Here is a 19,507-nt window from a genome sequence, read left to right as displayed (position 1 = left end):
TAAAAATTGTATTTATTTTGAATTTTCATGTGTGATTCCTTATACAATACAAAACAAACACTTCACATATGAAATGAAGAAAAATGAATTTATAAAGGAATACACTTTTAAATTTGGCTCAACATTTTTATTCAATACAAAATTTAGCCTTTAAGAAAGAGTTAAATCTTGACATATGGCGGAAATAGGGCTGTAACGTCAGATCAAACAAAAACTGAATTTGGTATGACATGGAAAATTAACAAATACAAATTCTTCCAGTAGTTCCTGTGTCACTGTCATTGAACAGAAAAATGACCATTTGACCTTTGTCTCTAAGAGCAAGTGCAAGATGTTCACAAAAAAACACCATAAAAACTGGTCACAAGAGGGACGTGTGTTCCCTGACGGCATTACTCTTGAAATTCTTCATTCTCTATGTACCAAAACAAACAGCCCGAGCAAACACAGTACAGCATACTGTCAGGAAATATAAAAAAACTGATGTTAGAACAACTGCAACTGATAATGTAACACCTTATTTAAACATGACACATTACATACCTTAAATTTGGGGTAGTCATTCATCAAAATTGTGACGATTCCAATGTAAGGCACAAACCTGTCAGAGAGGAAGCGTAATCAGAAATACAGTAAGATGTGCGAAGCAATGTATGACATGCAATAGCTGGCTTTTAGAAATTAAACTTTCTCCGTAGGGAAATTCATTTTTTAACAATAACTTATAAACATTTTTTAAAAAGTATTCTTGTAGCTTCATAAAATTACGGTTGAGGCAATAATGTCATGTGGACTATTTTAACAATGTCCTTACTACCTTTCTGGGCCTTAAACGTGTCAGTTGTGTTGCGGTCTATGCAGGGTCACAAAGCTCTCGGATTTCATCAAAAATATCTTAATTTGTCTTCCACAGATGAATGTCTTTCGGGTTTGGAAAGATGTGAGGGTAAAGTAGTCAATTTTTGAGTGAAGTATCCCTTTAAATGAATAGTTTTATACTTCACCATTGTTATTAATTTGATTAATGTCATTCGGAATGTTTAATGGGATTGTAGATCTTTTCCACGCTAAAGCCTTCACTATACCTTGTTTTTTTCTGATTTTTAAATACTTTTTACTAATTTGTAATGTTGCGATTCAACTCATAACTGCTTAAAAAAAAAAACTTTCAGGACCAACATCACTGCAAAAGTCAGACATAAAAGCACTCTAAACTACATTAGATTTGTTAGCTTAAAGATGGCTAGGGATTCTTACCCTCTTGCTCTTCCCACCACATCCTTCTTCTCCAACCAGTGCTGTCCCTGCTTGTAAAGACCTCTGTCATCCACAGAATTATTGTCACCTTTCGTCAAGAACTTGATATCACCGTTTTCTCTGAAATCAGTAGGGATCAACGTTATCAGAAGAAACAAAGACAGACAGTATGATCAGAAAAGTCACACATGGCACTTGATAATCTAAAATCCTCAGGAAGTGAGTTGGACTGCAAGAATTTGATTCTCTTTTAGTTACAAACAAGCACACCATCTTAGTTAAAGGTGCAGAAAGTGATTTCTGAGAAACGCTGTTGATTTTTTAATTCGCCAACCCAAATGCATCACACAAATACAATCACAAACATGCTACGCAACACAGGCAACTCCCCCATCATGAGTCGACTCGTCCCTTACTGGTGATTGGCTAAAAGTCTGATCCACTTTCAACAGCGTTTCTCAAATTCGCATACTGCACCTTTGAAGGATTAGTTCAATTCTGGAATAAAAATTTCCTGATCATTTACTCACTCCAAATGTCATCCAAGATACCATTGTCTTTCTTTCTTAAAAATTCCAGGATTTTCCACCATTATAGTGGACTTCAATGGTAACCAACAAGTTGAAGGATTAAATGGCAGTTTCAGTGCAGCTTCAAAGGGCTCTACAGGATCCCAGCCAAGGAATAAGGGTCTTATCTAGCAAAACAATCTGTATTTAAAAAGAAAAAAAAACCTTTTTAACCACAAATGCTCATCTTGCAGTAGCTCGACCTCTCACATTATGTAATCATGCACGTGTAATGTAGGCGGAAGTAACGGCTCTTTTGTTTACAAAGCGAACGCGCAAAGAAAGTCAAACGCCTTTTACAAAAAATGTAAAACAACAATGTTGGATGATTTTGAAGTTGGCGGAGAAAATGAGATGTGGAGTTTTTCACCCTACTCTCCCTATTTGAACCAAAGTACACAGATGAAGAACTAACCACGAGTGACCTTTCCAACATGATCATGCAATGTGTGAAGATGTCCATGTGCAATAAAGAGCTAGTGCAAGATGAGCATTTGTGGTACTTTTTTTTTTTTAAATGACCGATCATTTTGCTAGATGACAACCTTATTCTTCGGTTGGGATCATGTAGAGCTTTTTTATGCTGCACTGAAACTGCAGTTTCAACCCACTGGCTTGAGATGTTTTCCTCAAAACCCTTAATTTCTTTTCGACTAAGAAGAGAAAGACATGAGCATCTTGGATGACATAAGGGTGAGTAAATGATAAGGTATTTTTTATTCTGGACCTGAAGTAATCCCTTAATATTTTCAGCACAAGCTATAGTGAAAATGTATTGCATAAACTCTCTCATTTAAGAAAATATGCATTGTGATCTTGTAAGTAGATTATACTTACTTTTCATGAATTTTTAGGACTCTGTGTACAATGGGAATTTCTCTTCCCTCAATCCTGAACACAACAATCTCCCCCACTCTGATTGGATCTTCAACACGATTTGTGAGAAACAGGAGGTCTCCTCTGTGAAATGCAGGCTCCATGCTTCCACTACAATAACAACAACGTTAACAATTACACCTCGCTGATGTAAGAGCAATAATTGTGCAGCATTACATTCAAATGCCTCCATTAACTTTTAAATATCCTACTTAAGTTCTACATTTGTCTTCCCAAGAAAAAGCTGATTTTAAGAAAATATTTCTTAAAAATAAGATTCATAAACTGATGTCAAAATTAAAACATGCAGTTTCAAAAAAATCTTAAAGTCACACATATTTTAAGAAAGTCTATAAAAACAGGATGCAATGTACTGTGTTAAAATAATGGATTTTTCAAATGTGCTTTGCACGTATTTTGAATTATGCATTGCATTGTGTTGTATTTGAGTTTAAGGAAATGCCCATAGATGGAATGGCAATTCACCAGTACCTCTTTTGTTTTTTTTTTGCATATTTTTTCTTGCAGTGCAGCAATGCATAACAACACATGCATAAATAATCTAAAACATCGTTAGGGTTTCCATAACTTTTTACTAATGTATTTACTTGACATTTGTGACCCTGGACCACAAAACCAGTCATAAGAGTCAGTGTTTTGAAATTGAGGTTTATACATCATCTGAAAGCATAAATAAATAAGCTTTCTATTGATGTATGGTTTGTTAGGATAGGATTTGAAAATCTGAAATATGACAGATGCAGAAAAATCTAAATACTGAGAAAATCGCCTTTAAAGTTGTCCAAATAAATATCTTAGCAATGCATATTGCTAATAAAAAAATAAGTTTCGATCTATTTACGGTGGGAAATTTACAAAATATTTTCACTGAACATGATCTTTACTTAATATCCTAATGATTTTTGGCATAAAAGAAAAATCGATAATTTTGACCCGTACAATGTCTTTTTAGCTACTGCTACAAATATACCTGAGCTACTTAAGACTGGTTTTGTTATCCAGGGTCACATTTATCACTTACTTTTACATTCTGACTTGCCTAGTTTGTACAGTTAAAAATGAGATTTATTATTCGGTAAATAAATAACAGTACGGTGCAGTAGAACAGTCCAAGAAATCATTCTCAAAAAAAATCATTTTTAACAATTCAATTCAACAAAGGGAACACAGTCGCATGTAAAAGGTAACACACAGCATGCTGCAAAAAAGTGACCATATTACCTGAGAACAACCACAATCGGGCTTTCACTCCCAGTTACGACCATCAAGCCTTTCCAGATCATCAAGGCTGAAGATACAATCATTCCAAAATTCAGCACCTGATAGTAAAGCTAAAACAAACACGAGATGCTAGACATCAGATGGTTTTTTTCTTTGGCTCCCAGTTTTATTAAATGGATTTGATGTAAGAACGTGTTAGTAAAAAAAAATAATGACTGCTGCAGAATTAAAATCTCATGTAACGTTAGTGCAACGGCTTAAAGTGAAAGTACATAACGTTAATATATAAATAAATAGCACAGAAAAACAGACTAGCAGCTGTTATAAAAAGCTGACTTCCTTTTTCACACCTACTCAGCAACAAAACATGTAAAACCATTCAGAGCATATTTCATCCCCACAACTCGCAATAAGCTGTACTAATAGAGAACCATTATGTATAAAACGTTGAAGCCACTGTCATTCAAGCTGACGTGTAGTAAGAGAGCGCAAAGCAGAGGAAGCGCCGAGCTAACTGGCTAAATAAATACACACCTGCCGCTTATTCATTCGCCGGACATCGTCGAGGAAGTCTAATGATAACATTTTGACCGTAGATTAAATATTTGTGACAAAAGTCAATTAAAATAATTGCAAAATTCAGATTTTCCTGCAAATGCTTCGCCGCCACTGCTGTAGTTAGCGGATACGCGGCGACTCTACTTGCTGGCGTTACTTCCGGTAAGAAGAGGAAGAAAAAAACGAATGAAAGGTGATAGGTTCTCGTTTCTTTTTAAAAATTGTGAGACCTGTATGTATATGTACAGTTGAGGTCAAAATCTTAGATACACCTTGCAGACTTTGCAAAATGGTAATTATTTTGCCGAAATAGGAGGGATAATGCAAAATGCATGTTATTTTTTATTTAGAACTGACCTGAATAAAATATAGTCCACAAAAGAAAAATAAAGGTTGAATTTATAGAATGACCAAAAACTATTGAAAAGTTTACATACGCTTGATTCTTAATACTGTGTTGTTACCTGAATGATCCACATCTGTGGTTTTTTTCTTTAGTGATAAGCTTTTAATGAGTCCATTGTTTGTCCTGAACAGTCAAAATGCCCGCTGGTCCCACAAATTCTTTAATTTTTCAGCATTTTTGTGTATTTCAACCCTTTCCAACAATGACTGTACGATATTGAGTCCATCTTTTCACACAGAGAACAACTGAGGGACTCTAATGCAACTATTACAGAAGGTTCAAACACTCACTGATGCTCAAGAAGAAAACACAATGCATTGAGAGCCAGGGGGTGAAAACTTTTGAAATTTGAAGATACAGGAAAAAGTAACTAATTTTGTCTTCTGGGAAACAGGTAAGTATTTTCTGAAGGGCAGGACTAAACAAAAACAAAATGATATTTAGGCAAAATAAGACAAATGTACGCTTATTTATTATGCTCAAAAGTTAACACCCTTGCCTCTTAATACATAATTTTTCCTTCTGGGGCATCAGTGAGCGTTTGAACTTTCTGTAATAGTTGCATTTGAGTCCCTCAGTTGTCCTCAGTGTGAAAAGATGGATCTCAAAATCATAAAGTAACTGATGGAAAGGGTTCAAATACACAAAAATGCAGGAAAAAACAGAATTTGTGGGACCTGAAGGATTTTTCTGAAGAACAGCAGGCAGTTTAACTTTTGAACAGGTTCATTTTTATAAATTCAACTATTATTTTCTCTTGTGGACTATATGTAAACATATTTTATGTGAAATATCTTATTCAGGTCAGTACTAAATAAAAAATAACATGCTTATTGTATGATCCTCTTATTATAGTAAAATAATTAACATTTTGCAGATTCTGCAAGGTGTATGTAAACTTTTGACCTCAACTGTACATTATACTTATCTGTTTAACAAACTAAAATTACAATATTATGGCTTATTGTAGTAGCTGTTCGGTAAACAAGTGAACACAATAAAACATCCCCTGCTAGTGAGGCATGTTGTCACAAAAGGTCAGTCAGTGTGTGTATTAAATGAACTGTACCTTTCCTAGGCAATAGCAACCTTTTGTAGCAAAGATTTTAAGGTATGTGCTTGTACAGAAACTGACCTAAAAATAACTTATCCAGAGTAAATAAATGAGGAGTTAACAAAATAACGAAAAAATGACAATTAATAGTAATCTTTGCATTTTACATTTGTAAAGGCCCCCAAAACATCAAACCTATGCTGACAGCACAAACTGTAAAGTTGAGTCTCTGATGTCTTTAATATGTAAATTATTTGTTTTTCCATACAAGCATTTACAAAAGTGCTAAATTTGATTGTAAGAATGGCTCATTGAATATAAATGTAATTGAAACTAGTACTCTACATGGAATGAATATGAAAATATATTTTCTCTGAGAGTGCAGATACCTGGGTTTAAGTGAATACCTTTTAGAATAATGTAATCTCCGTAGTAGCAATACAGTTACAGATGTTTAGCTTTGTGATACAAGCACGCTACCTAATAAATATAAAACACATCAGACATGCCCTTCCTTCAAGACCAGCACAGCATAAGCACCACCAAAGATCGACCGTTAAAGGTACTAAATTCTTCAGCATTTTTGGTGACCCTGAAAACAGCCAAATATTACATGGCTGTTTTACTTATGGCTACATTAAGTAACATACATAACATTTCCTGCGTTGTAATAATGTACCCAAGACAGATTTGACGTGGTACAATAACATAAACACTGACGTGATGCTTTTGCAATTACACAAAAATAAATTATGATTATCCACATACGTAAGCGGTAAAAAGTGACAAGTAATTGCATGAATTTAACAGTTAAGTTAATCCAAATAATGCAATAAAACTCTGAATGAGTGTCTGTTTTAAACATTATTTCATATATGTGATAAATGACACGAGATATAGTATTTCTGTAAGGCAACATGTTTGCAGTACCACATTTATCAGCTGCATATTCAGCATTTGCTTGCAACTAAGTTGATTAGCAGCTTTCCATCAAAGTCCTTTCTTCTCTTCAGGCCTTTTCACTTGTTTTGGCCTGTGTGTTGAAAGCACTGTCTGTGGGCTCACTTTGGAGTTGGCTGTCCTCTGTCTTTTTTGCTGAAAGATGTGTGGTTTCATCGTTCAAATCTGTTGCGTGTTTCCCTGTGTCCTCATCGTTAAAGTCCTCCGTTTCTTTGACCTTATGCACAATGATGAGGTGTCTGCTGAGTGCTATCTGAGAGGTGAAACAAAGGCCGCAGTGCTGGCACTGGGGTGCGTCGCTGTCGGTTCTGTGTTGAGGTATGTGCTCCTGAAACTGGGCCTGGTTTTCAGAGGTAAAGCCACATTTGGCACAGCGATAAAGTGGCTTAAGTCGCTTGCCTGGAACGCTGGACGATGCATCACCATTTCCCGCTACGCCCAGAGCCTCCTCTGCTCTTCTTTTCCGTTTCTGAAAGAGAAAAATGTAGTTGCACGCGCTATACCTGAAGTTGTGCTTCCACAAAGTGAACTGTAATTACCTCGCTTGTGGGTTTGACCACCTCCCGAGATGCTAGCTTTGGCATCTGGCTGAAATCTGGGTTCTTGATTCCATGCATCAAGCTGATGTGGTTCATTAGCACAGAGTGATTAGTAAACGACATCTTCTCACTTGTGCAGTACCTTCAGGATTTTAAAAGAAACAACACATGAAAAAAAAAACTTCTTTAAACATTAAATTGTTTAATTACACAGTGCAGTGATTTTACCAGCATGTGTAAACTTTCTTTCTCCCATCATGGTCACTGCGAAGGTGTCGTTTAAGACTCAACGGTGAATTGAAGGACATTTCACACAGTCGACATGGATGCTTTTTTACCGACTGCAAAACACCAGCACATTCAAATGTGAAGATTTTGGATCACACATACAGTTGAGGTCAAACGTTTACAACCCCCTTTCAGAATCTGCAAAATGGTAATTATAGTACTGACCTGAATGAGACATTTCACATAAAAGATGTTTACATATAGCCCACAAGAGAAAATATTAGTTGAGTTTATAAAAATGAACCGGTTCAAAAGCTTACATCCCTGATTCTTAATACTGTGTTCTTACCTGAAAGATCCACAGTTATGTTTTTTTGTTTAGTGATAGTTGCTCATGAGTCCCTTGTTTGTCCTGAACAGTTAAACTGCCTGCTGTTCTTCAGAAAAATCCTTCAAAAGGTCCCACAATTTTTTTTTGGTTTTTCAGCATTTTAGTGTATTTGAACCCTTTCCAACAATGACTATGATTTTGAGATCCAACATTTCACACTGAAGACAACTGAGAGACTCATATGCAACTATTAAAGAAGGTCTAAACGCTCACTGATGCTCCAGAAGGAAAAACAACGCATTAAGAGCCTGGGGGTGAAAACTTTTGAACAGAATGAAGGTATGTACATTTTTCTTATTTTGCCTAAATATCATATTTTTTCATTTAGTACTGCCCTTTAGAGGCTACAGAAGATAGTTACATGTTTCCCAGAAGACAAATAAGTTAAATTCACCCTGATCTTCAAAAAGTTTACACCCCTGGCTCTTAATGCATCATTTTTGAGCCTTCTGTAATAGTTGCATAAGAGTCTCTCAGTTGTCCTCAGTGTGAAAAGATGGATCTCAAAATCATACAGGGTTACACAAAAAATGTTGGAAAAACAAAGAATTTGTGGGACTTGAAGGATTTTTCTAAAGAACAGGTCAGTACTAAATAAACAATTACATGCATTTTGTATGATCCCTCTTATTTTGGTAAAATAATTAACATTTTGCAGATTCTGAAAGGAAAAGATCTCACCTTGCCATGGCTGGTCTTCAGGTGATTGACATAGGTCTCTCTGTCGGGAACCCATAGGAGACATTCTCCACAGGTCCAACCAGCGTTCTTCATACTAACACCAGTACTTGGCTTCTGTGGAGCAGAACTCTCTCTTCCCTTCATGCAGGCCTCATTAATTGGTTTGCTCAACTTTGGTTGCAGGTTTTGTGGTGGCATCTTATCAGATAAAGATGTTGTCTCTGTCTTTTTGGGGCTTTTTTCTGCTTCACCTCTGAAAACTCCATCATGAACAGTCTGCAGATGAAACAGAGAATTTAATTCACTTTTTGAATATAAATACTTTCTCAATAGCTGAATAATACAGGACCATGAGACATCTCTAGTGCTGTGGCAGTACAATGACATAAGAAACAGTGGTGGCAGATTAAAAAAATAAATGACCTGCTCTTTTTTCCACAATGCAACCACAAGCAGATTACAAAAATCTCTTGCACTTTGAATCTGCTACAAAATTCCTTTTCTGCTTATTTTTTGTTTATCCTGCAATCACATCCCGTGTTAATGGACAATTGTGACCCTGGACCACAAAACCAGTCATAAGGTTAAATTTTACAAAACTGAGATATATACATCATATGAAAGCTCAATAAATAAGCTTTCTATTGATGTATAGTTTGTTAGGATAGGACAATATTTGACCGAGATACATCTATTTGAATATCTGGAATCTAAGGGTGCAAAAAAATCTAAATACTGAGAAAATCACCTTTAAAGTTGTCCAAATTAAGTTCTTAACAATGCATATTACTAATCAAAAATTACATTTTGATAGGTTTACAGTAGGAATTTTACAAAAAATCCTAATGTAACATGATCTTTACTTAATTTCCTAATGATTTTTGACATAAAAGAAAAATCAATAATTTTGACCCATACAATGTATTTTTGGCTATTGCTACAAATATACCCCAGCGACTTAAGACTGGTTTTGTGGTCCAGGGTCACAATTTTGTATGTTTTTGTTACTCTGTGTGTTGACTGTGTTCATCAAGGTACAGCATTCTGCCTTTTCTGTTGTTAAAAGGTATTGTAATTATTTGGCAAATCAAACATATCTCCCTAAAAAAAAAAAAAAAACAGAACTAAGAACATTGGTGTCACACTGAACGACCACCTGTCATTTGCAAGCACCCCACTGCAACTGACATACTCTCATCTTGACTACTACATGCCTCCCAGCATGCAATCAAACTCATGCAGCTCATGCAGAAGGCTAGTATTATCTCTTTCAAAAATATTTGGGTTACCTTAAAGGGATAGTTCACCCAAAAATGAAAATTATGTCATTAATTACTCAATCTTTTGTCGTTCCAAACCCATAGGACCTTCGTTCATTTTCGGAACACAAATTGTTGAGTAGTTGAGTTGAGTTGCACACAAAAAGTATTCTTGAAGCTTCTTAAAACTAAGGTTGAACCACTGATGTCACTATCTTATTGATGTCCTTACTACCTTTCTGGGCCTTGAACAGTTGTGTTGCTGTCTATGTAGGATAAGAAAGCTTTCAGATTTCATCAAAAATATCCCAATTTGTGTTCCAAAGATGAACAAAGGTCTTATGGGTTTAAAACAACATGTGGGTGAGGCTTTGAAATACAAGTTGGAGCACATTTGTGACCCTGGACCACAAAACCAATCATAATGTCAATTTTTTGAAATTGAGATTTATACATCATCTGAATAAATGAAAACTGAATAAATAAGTTTTCCCTTGATGTGTGGTTTGTTAGGATAGGACAATATTTGGCCGAGAATCTGAAATCTGAGGGTGCAAAAAAATCTAAATATTGAGAAAATCGCCTTTAAAGTTGTCCAAATGAAGTTCTTAACCATGCATATTACTATACAAATATTAAGTTTTGATACATTTATGGTAGGAAATTTACAAAATACCTTCATGGAACATCTTCTTTACTTAATATCCTAATGAATTGTGGCATAAAAATTATAATTTTAACCCATACAATGTATTTTTTGAGGTCCAGGGTCACATTTCAGATGATGAAAAAAATGTGACTTATATTCTGGAAAATACAGTATATGTACAGTCGTGGCCAAAAGTTTTGAGAATGACACAAATATTAGTTTTCACAAAGTTTGCTGCTAAACTGCTTTTAGATCTTTGTTTCAGTTGTTTCTGTGATGTACTGAAATATAATTACAAGCACTTCATACGTTTCAAAGGCTTTTATCGACAATTACATGACATTTATGCAAAGAGTCAGTATTTGCAGTGTTGGCCCTTCTTTTTCAGGACCTCTGCAATCCGACTGGACATGCTCTCAATCAACTTTTGTCTCTTAAATCGATAGTTCACCCAAATATGAATTTTTTTTACTCTCCATGCATTCTAGGTGTATATGACTTCCTTCTTTCAGACAAATCCAATCAGTTATGTTAAAAATGATCATGGCAATAGGTGGGTGTTTCTCTTCATCAGTCTAAAGCAAGTCCAATAAAGTGCATCCAAGAAAAATATCCATATCTAAAGAGTAATTATCACTTTAATCTAGCTTGCACCAACTGGTCGTACACAGAAGCCAATCTGGGTGGACATAGGACGTCTGTGTTGCGCATGCGCCAATGTGACTCGAGAGTACCAATGTTTGTTTACAAGAGCAAAGGAAGCAATGTCTCCTCTTGGTTTATATCAAAATTTCCCAACATATTTCCTTTACAATTCCTTGTTTTGTACTTCTATTTCGTGACCGTGGTTTTGTTTTCTCCACGGCACGTCCGCATTCGTCATGTCTGAGCAGCGCATGCGCGCTGTTAATAATTTTTTCAGATTGGATTTGTCTGAAAGAAGGAAATCATTTACACCTAGGATGCCTGGAGGGTGAATAAATAATAAGCTAATTTTCATTTTTGAATGAACAAACTCTTTAAGTATACATGACAAGGGCAATGCTTAATCAAATATTTGACATAACATCACAAATTTCATGTCACCCCTGTCTTTTGCAGCAAGTGCACAATGCCAAGACCAGTTGTACTCTGATTAACAGTTCTACAAGGTAGACAAAGCCAAGCTACAATCACACTGTTAGAAATTAGGTCTGTTTGTTCGACTTCACAGAAATCTGGCTGTTACAATTTCTGTCTGACAAAAGGGTTTATACAGTGGAGATCAAAATTAGAGAACCTGTCATTTAGAACAACTTATTTGAATCATATTTGAAGTTATCCTAAGAGTTTTTAAGCATATTTCATAAATTAATTGCATTCTGAAGCACAATATAAAAAACTAAATATTTGAAAAAATCTAGCACCTGGTGCAAATTTTCTTTTGTCCAGGTGAAGGCCAAAGGGATGGCCCTTTCAGCTATTGCAAGAGAAGTCATTCCAAATATGCGATTTCTCAAATCTCGCTGGTTTACAATGACACTATTTCATTCAAGTCCACCAAAAAAGCACAGGAAGACAGGATAATGCAGACACTCTCAATGGGGAATTGGTTCAACACTGCAGCTGGAATTGCTTGCCAAGTGGTTACTGTTCTCTAATTGTAACACTTTTCTAAAAATAACACATTTGATGTTTTGTCAAAATTGTTAGTAGAACACTGGTATACCTACAGCTAATATTCCTTAAAATTTTGAGCTATGAAGATTAACAATATTTCAGAGCAAAAATTTTAATAGTCCATTAATAGCATTTTAATAGTCTTAACTAAACTAAAACTAGTTTGATAAGGCGATATGTGCACAAAATTACCCTAGATGACCGCAACTGTGTCAGTTACACATTGCAATGACCAACAGGACTACAAGTAGCTACAAACCTTAAAATGTTGCACCAAAAGTAGTTTCTCTGGGAAGAATGAAGTGCACTCTGGACACTTGAACACACATATCCGATGATGAAAATGTTGATACAACAACTGCTTCCTCTTGAAGACTGTTTCACAGGAACACTTGTAGATCACCCTGCACAGAACAGAATGTATAGAACAGATGTAACTCCTCAACACAGTTCTAAGAACATCTATTAAAGGGATAGTTCATCCAAAAATGTAAATTTGATGTGTATCTGCTTATCCCCAGGGCATCCAAGATGTAGGTGACTTTGTTTCTTCAACAGAACACAGAGCTTTTCATCCGGCTCGTTACACGTGTACGCGCTCTGACGTAGTATACGCAAATGCTGGAAGTGATCTGTCGCATATATACGACACTCATTGTTTACACAGTGCACAGAGATTGTGGGTATAGCGGCTATTCAAAATGGTAATAACTTGCGCTTATCCCGATTGTTCAAACCGATTTAAAGCTTTAAGATTACGTTTGCTTGCGCAAACTCATCCGGGACTTTTCACCGATCTCCCTTCCGCCGTTTGCGTATTATACGTCAGAGCACGTACACGTGTAACGACCCAGATGAAAAGCTCGTGCTCAGGACAGATGGACGTGGCTGTGTATCAAAGGTAAAAAATTATATAAATACTGTTCAGTTTCTCGCAAAAAACGAAAGTTTCGTGGCTTAGGACATCAATGTATCGTCACGAGCCGCAGGGTGTAATTTTAATTTGTCTGTGCATGTTTTTTTTTTTTACTTTTAAAGGTCTGGTGCCCATCCACTTCCATTATTTGGCTGGCAGACTGCACTGGTTTTCGTTAAAAATCTTTGTGTTTTGTTGAAGAAGCAAAGTCACCTACATCTTGGATGCCCCGGGGGTAAGCAGATAAAGATCAAATTTTCATTTTTGGGTGAACTATCCCTTTAAGAATGAATTTATGGAATAACAGATCAGCAGATGCACTTACTGATGGTTGGGTTCACAGCCAGCATGCTTGTTTTTTACATGCATCTGACAGCCATCAGAAGATTTGAAGGCTACAGGACAGATAGTGCACTTATAGAAGACCTCACAATGCTTCTCCTCAATGTGACTCTTCAAGAGGGACAGGGACATGAAAAGCATTTCACAATGCAGACACCTGAAAGAAATTTGAGTGGATCAGTGAGAGAGCGAAGAGAAGAGAACACAAAAAACATCTATGGTCTTAGAACGAAAGCTCATTGGTTTAGAGGTCACCGATCAAGGTACTTACGAGTACCCAATTTTACGGGTATAGTGAAGACAATTCTCTTTAACATGCTTCTGGATGTCCACTGAGCGACTGAGTGCCCCACATTCAGGACAGCAATAAGGAGATTTGTGTGAATGAATGCGCAGATGGGCCCTGTAGCTGCACTTGTTGGGTAGCAGCATTGAGCAAACCTTGCACATCTGCATTTAAAGAAAGCAAACATAAGGGTCAATCACACAGAAAAGTATCCAGAAGTAATAAAAGAGTATCTAGAAAAAAACACGTATAACATATTCATATAGAACACGTGACAAGTTCTTAGAAATGTATTCTTTGTATTTACTCCGATTTCATAGGCTTTTGAAAAACTCTCTATATAGTACAATGACCATCAAGTAAAAGGTAATAACATTTCTTCCTGATACCTTCAAAACAATTGAAATTCAATAAATAGCGTAAAAGGTAATGCCAAAATACTTTTCATAAAAATGTAATGAAGTGTTTTTGATTTTATGTACTCACAAAAATATCCTAATTTAATACAGAAGTTAGTTCCTTCATCCTCACAAATTATTTGGTTTTTCAGCATTTCTGTGTATTTGAACCCTTTCCAACAATGACTGTATGATTTTGAGATCCATCTTTTCACACTGAGGACAACTGAGGGACTCATATGCAACTATTACAGAAGGTTCAAATGCTCACTGATGCTCCAGAAGGAAACACAATGGATTAAGTGCAGGGGGGTGAAAACTTTTGAATTTGAAGATCAGACTAAATTTAACTTATTTTGTCTTCTGGAAAACATCTTCTGTAGCTTCTGAAGGGCAATATTAAATGAAAATATACGATACAAAATAAGAAAAATGCACACATCTTCATTCTGTTTAAAAGTTTTCACCCCTGGCTCTAAATGCATCGTTTTTCCCTCAGTCCCTCAGTTGTCCTCAGTGTGAAAAGATGGATCTCAAAATTATACAGTCATTTTTGGAAAGTGTTCAAATACACAGAAATGCAGAAAAACCAAAGAATGTGTGGGACCTGAAGGTTGTTTTTATAAATTCAATTGTTATTTTTTTCTTGTAAAGTTTTGATCACAACTGTAAAAATTGTATTGCCATGATCACGACCCATTTCAAATATTTACGTGCTTTTCTTCTCTTTCTTCTTTTTGTTCTTAACAACCCCTACTCGCTGTCGTGGAGCAGTTATGAAATATTGTTCTAGTAAATACTTTTCAGCATTTTAGTATTTTATTTTCCAGTAATAAATATGCATGAAAATTACATAGAAGTGCAACAGTGACCACACTGTGTTCGGCAGTGGTCAAAAAAGATTTAAACTGCAAATTTAGATTTTTTTTTTTCTTCTTTGTAAATTCAGAGATGTGGATTCGGACAGCAATTAAAGTACCACATGACCTTGGCGTTTGTCAAAAAATAATGGGTGGGTGGTGGGCGAAAAACACCATAATTCGGGATTCAGATTTCAATAAAATCAGAGACTAACCCTTGTAAATGTTGAAATACGCTTACGTCCCCATAAGAAATAATTACAGTCCGAATCTTGCTTAAAGGGTTAGTTCACTCAAAAATAAAAAAAAATTAGCCCATCGTTTACTCACCCTCAAGGCTTCTTTTGGACTGTGAAACTAAAACACAGGGCAATTTTTAAAACAACTCTGGCTGGATTCGTCTGAAAGAAGAAGGTCATATACACCTAAGATGCCTTCCTTGAGGGTGAGTAAATCAAGGGCTAATTTTCATTTTAGGCTGAACTAACCCTTTAAGTTATGTTTTGTTATTCCAGTAGTCTATTAATTTGACTCACCAGACCTTCAGCCTCCGTTGACCTCTGATAGTGACCCGCAAGTGCTGTGTAGTCTGACATCTGTTTATTACAGTCCAGACATTTGAATCCATGTTTAATAACTTTGTCGGGATAAAGTGGCAAGACCACTTGGCTTCTAGCTGACTCTGTGGTGGTGTTCCCGCAAGGTATCTGATTTACAGACTGCTTAGGCCTGGTAGGCGCCAGCATCTGTTCAACAGCAATGGGCTTCATAAACAACTGAGTGCACTGCATCACCATGCCTTTGTTTTTGTGATCTCGAGCGTGTGCCAGAAGAGCACATTTGTTAAAAAACACCAATGTTTTGGAGCAGTGGGTGCACGCGACTTCAATATGCACACTCCTGCGGCTGTAATGGTAAGCAAGACTCTTTTCCAGCCCGAATGAGTCTCCACATTCTAGGCAGCAATAGCCTTGTGGTGGGAGCTTGATATTGCTGCCTGGTGGTGGACTCAGGTCGGGAACATATGTTGGCACTGGGTTTGAGTAATTCAACAGTCTGTTTAACGTTCCAGCTGCGGTATTTGGAACAACAGCTCGTGTATTTGGAGAGACTTTTTTAACCTGATGCACCAATGGTACAGAACTGCACAACTGAGAGGGCTCCTGTCTATTGGTGGAAGACCTTGCTGTAACCGAGGCAGCTACGCTATGTGGGACTAGATTTAGGTTTGCTAAGTGTAATGCCTTCGGAAGGTAGTTTGTATTAGCCAAAGAGCCAATCTGAGCAGAAGCAGGCTTCTTTTGCTTGTTGCCACCAAGCGTTGTCTTAAGAGCATGACAGTTATTTTGGGTTTGAGGTTTCCTTACTGATTTCGTGCTGGATTTGCCTCCTAGTATAGGTGTCTTTGAGGCTTCCTGCTTTCCATCTTCAAAAATGACCTCTGAAATAGTATCATTTGAACGATACACAGGTAATGTTTTTGAGAAGGCGTCTTCAACTGAAGACTGAGATGGCGACGAACCAAATGGTGATGTAAGATCTTCAGTTTCAGAGTCTGGCAATATGCTCGTGACGGTGCGTTTGATTTCTCCAGATGAGGTTTTGATTGTCTTTATTCTGACTCGTGGGATAGCTGGAGGCGAGCCAGCAGCGACAGCTGGAGATGCTTTACCGCTGCTGTCACTGCATATACTCATTGGGCTGTCGGGCTGTTTCGCGAAACGTTTCACCACCTCCAGAGGACTTCTTGGGCTCCTAGGCGATATTGGTACTTTTGGACTAATTTTCATGGTCTCTTTTGGGGTGACCGCAAAGTCCTTGGAATTAGTTTGCCCACCTGGATCCTTTTTAGCATTCAGGGCTGCTAATGCATCAAGGCAGGAGGACAATCTGGAGCTGTGAGCTTTGACACATGGACGGGGAGAAGAAATATTTTCCTCAGCACAATCTTGCATGCTGTCACTCTTAGTCTCAGAAATTTGTTCAACCGTATCATCACAACCAAGATCATCCACACCTTTTGAATCAGGATTGAACGACAAGCTGGATGCGTCTGGTTTACCATGATTGTCTAAAACAGGAAGAGGCGAAGATGTAAAAAGTGAATCAGATGGGAAGTACGAGGTCTCTGCAGATTTCGGACGGTCATCGATTCCGTTGCTATGAATGTCTTCAGACTCAGGGCTGGAAATCGGGCTAAACTGAGGCATAGATGCTGACAAAGAGGGAGATTTTTCATTCTTATAGAGGACAGGAATCTTTTCCATGGAACGTCTTGAGCAGTCTCCGTTGATGGAAGAGCTCTCCAGTCTTGGATAGCTAGAGGGATGTGTATCCAGTGAGCCTGCAGAGCTTTTGAACCCATTTTGTAAAGGGTGCCCCAAATGAGAGCTCTCCTTCTCCACAAGGTTTTCATAGGAGTTCTGGCGGCTAGTATTTTTTACTATAACACTGACAACTGGGGCATCGGTTGCAGGCACTGGGTGAGGGATCAAAACCGTGGCATCCATGCACATCTCCGAGTGCTTAAGGTGTCCCTCTCCCTCATCTTGATTACCGTGAATGGCCTCTTTGGCATCCAAACTGGTCGCATCAGGGATGTCAAAGGCAGCCAGGAGATCATCAAAATCAGGGGTCTTCATATCACCCATGATTGGAGGCTTTCAAAACCTGAAGCAGTAACATGTCAAGAGAAATCAAATCACATATGTGACCCCACAAAACTAGTCATTACGGTGATTTTTTTTTTTTAATTGAGATTTATACATAATCTGAAAGCTGAATAAATAAGCTTTCCATTGATGTATGGTTTGTTAGGACAATATTTGAAGATCTGAGGGTGCGAAAAAATCTAAATACAGAGAAAATCACCTTTAAAGCAAACTTAGCAATGCATATTACTAATCAAAAATTAAGTTTTGATATATTTATGGTAAACATTTTCATGGAACATGATTTCTACTTAATAACCTTTGATTTTTGGCATAAAAGAAAAATCAATCATTTTGACCCATGCAATGTATTTTTGGCTATTGCTACAAATATACCTGTGCTACCTAAGATCTGGTTTTGTGGTCCAGGGTTACATACATGTCAAAACAATAATTTAATACCAGAATTAACATGCATAAAACCACATCTACGATCTACGAAATATGTATATATACATATATGCATATACAAAACTGAATTTCTTTATAATCACCATTTGATTCCTGGTTAATTCATCTCAGTAGTTGATGGTCTCCATCAGCTTTGCTGCTGTACACCTTCATCTGTATTGCACTGACACTTTCAGCAACTTCCATAGTACTGATCCAACAAGCTCAAAGACTTGTTTATGGAAACTTTGACTCCGTTCAAAGCATTTTAACATTAGAATACGGTATTTGACATAACTACACTCGTTTTTTAGCCAATCAAATTTACCTTAGTACAACGTTAGTTACACAGCCTGTCACCCTCACCTAAATTATTTAAACACGCACATTGTCGGAGAATTTGTTTTAGAACGATAGAACACCTTTTCACAGGCGTTACGTAAATAAAAAAACAACATTTAACAAAAGCTACAATGTTTTTTTATACGAGGATGTTACACAGCTAACATTAGCTTATATGCTAACTGAGAAAACAAACCTTCGCCAAGCTAACAAACGTTTTTAAAAACATTGCTCACGGCGTAATTGATACGATTTAATTCCGTTAAACAAGACCTATCGTTTTATATATGTTTTATAATGTTAATACAGATGAGAGAGTATGTATGAAGAAAGTAAAGCGGTTCGTATTGACAGAAGCTTTAGCTGTGCAGTCGGGTGCGCGCTTGCATCCCAGCTCTGTAAATAACGCAAACCTGCGGAAATAATGGAACAGTCTGCGAGTATACAGCCAAAGACGCTTTTAAAGCAACATTTCAAAAGCCATGCAAATGGATGAGCAAGTCAGCGTAAGGTATGATTGATTTGTGAGGTTTATAAAAGTGAGTTGTTTACAGTTGCCCGCTGTCTGCTAGCTAACAGCTCTCTCCCCTTCCTGTGTGCGCTAGGACCCCGCTCTCAACGCCACACACGGGCCGTGGCTCAAATTCTGAGAAGCTACCTACATAGACAGCATTTTGGACAGCATCCTTGAAAATTTAGGTCTGCAGAAATGCAGTCTAGGCGCAAATAGCGACAAATAGTCTCTTCAAACAACAATCAAAGAGCAACTATTGCATATAGCGTGTTTATAAGGGCGTTTGTTTATATGGATGGGACAAATTACATCTTGGAAAAAGTCGTACGACTGAGTGTTGTTTTTTTGAGGCTCTGCTTTAAAAAAATAGTAGCATATAAAGTAACCAAAACCCTCTTAGATTATAGTATGTGGGTGTAA

General features: G+C 37.0%; 2 protein-coding genes across 2 annotated transcripts; both read right to left on the bottom strand.

Moving 5' to 3' along the window:
- On the bottom strand, positions 1 to 4,603 carry LOC141337034 (signal peptidase complex catalytic subunit SEC11A). The gene is made up of 6 exons (XM_073842768.1): positions 4,479 to 4,603; positions 3,945 to 4,054; positions 2,664 to 2,813; positions 1,258 to 1,377; positions 544 to 601; positions 1 to 459 (listed from the first exon to the last, which is right to left on the bottom strand). Exons 1-6 carry the CDS (start codon positions 4,527 to 4,529, stop codon positions 409 to 411), a joined length of 540 nt encoding a protein of 179 aa, XP_073698869.1. The 5' UTR covers positions 4,530 to 4,603; the 3' UTR covers positions 1 to 408.
- Positions 4,604 to 6,636: 2,033 nt separating this feature from the next.
- Positions 6,637 to 19,154, bottom strand: LOC141336725 (zinc finger protein 592-like). Its single transcript, XM_073842448.1, has 9 exons — positions 18,336 to 19,154; positions 15,667 to 17,800; positions 13,858 to 14,036; positions 13,570 to 13,743; positions 12,588 to 12,732; positions 8,762 to 9,037; positions 7,690 to 7,802; positions 7,462 to 7,603; positions 6,637 to 7,391 (listed from the first exon to the last, which is right to left on the bottom strand). Exons 2-9 carry the CDS (start codon positions 17,779 to 17,781, stop codon positions 6,972 to 6,974), a joined length of 3,564 nt encoding a protein of 1,187 aa, XP_073698549.1. The 5' UTR covers positions 17,782 to 17,800; positions 18,336 to 19,154; the 3' UTR covers positions 6,637 to 6,971.
- Positions 19,155 to 19,507: the final 353 nt, after the last annotated feature.

The sequence above is a fragment of the Garra rufa genome, chromosome 6 (genome assembly GCF_049309525.1).
Source record: "Garra rufa chromosome 6, GarRuf1.0, whole genome shotgun sequence".
NCBI classification, from domain to species: domain Eukaryota; kingdom Metazoa; phylum Chordata; class Actinopteri; order Cypriniformes; family Cyprinidae; genus Garra; species Garra rufa.
The sequence above is the reverse complement of the archived record's forward strand: the minus strand, read 5'-3'. Positions and strand labels throughout refer to the sequence as shown.

Bases quoted from the DNA above. Each gene is read 5' to 3' on its own strand.
- LOC141337034 (XM_073842768.1), bottom strand. From the start codon at position 4,529: ATGTTATCATTAGACTTCCTCGACGATGTCCGGCGAATGAATAAGCGG. The intron at 4,055-4,478 runs GTGTGTATTTAT...TGTTTGTTTTAG, and splicing joins GGCGAATGAATAAGCGGCAG to CTTTACTATCAGGTGCTGAA. The intron at 1,378-2,663 runs GTAAGTATAATC...TACTGATTTCAG, and splicing joins GTCCTAAAAATTCATGAAAA to AGAAAACGGTGATATCAAGT.
- LOC141336725 (XM_073842448.1), bottom strand. From the start codon at position 17,781: ATGGGTGATATGAAGACCCCTGATTTTGATGATCTCCTGGCTGCCTTT. The intron at 12,733-13,569 runs GTAAGTGCATCT...TGTTCTGTGCAG, and splicing joins GGCTGTGAACCCAACCATCA to GGTGATCTACAAGTGTTCCT. The intron at 7,803-8,761 runs GTGAGATCTTTT...GGTGTTTTGCAG, and splicing joins TGAAGACCAGCCATGGCAAG to TCGGTAAAAAAGCATCCATG.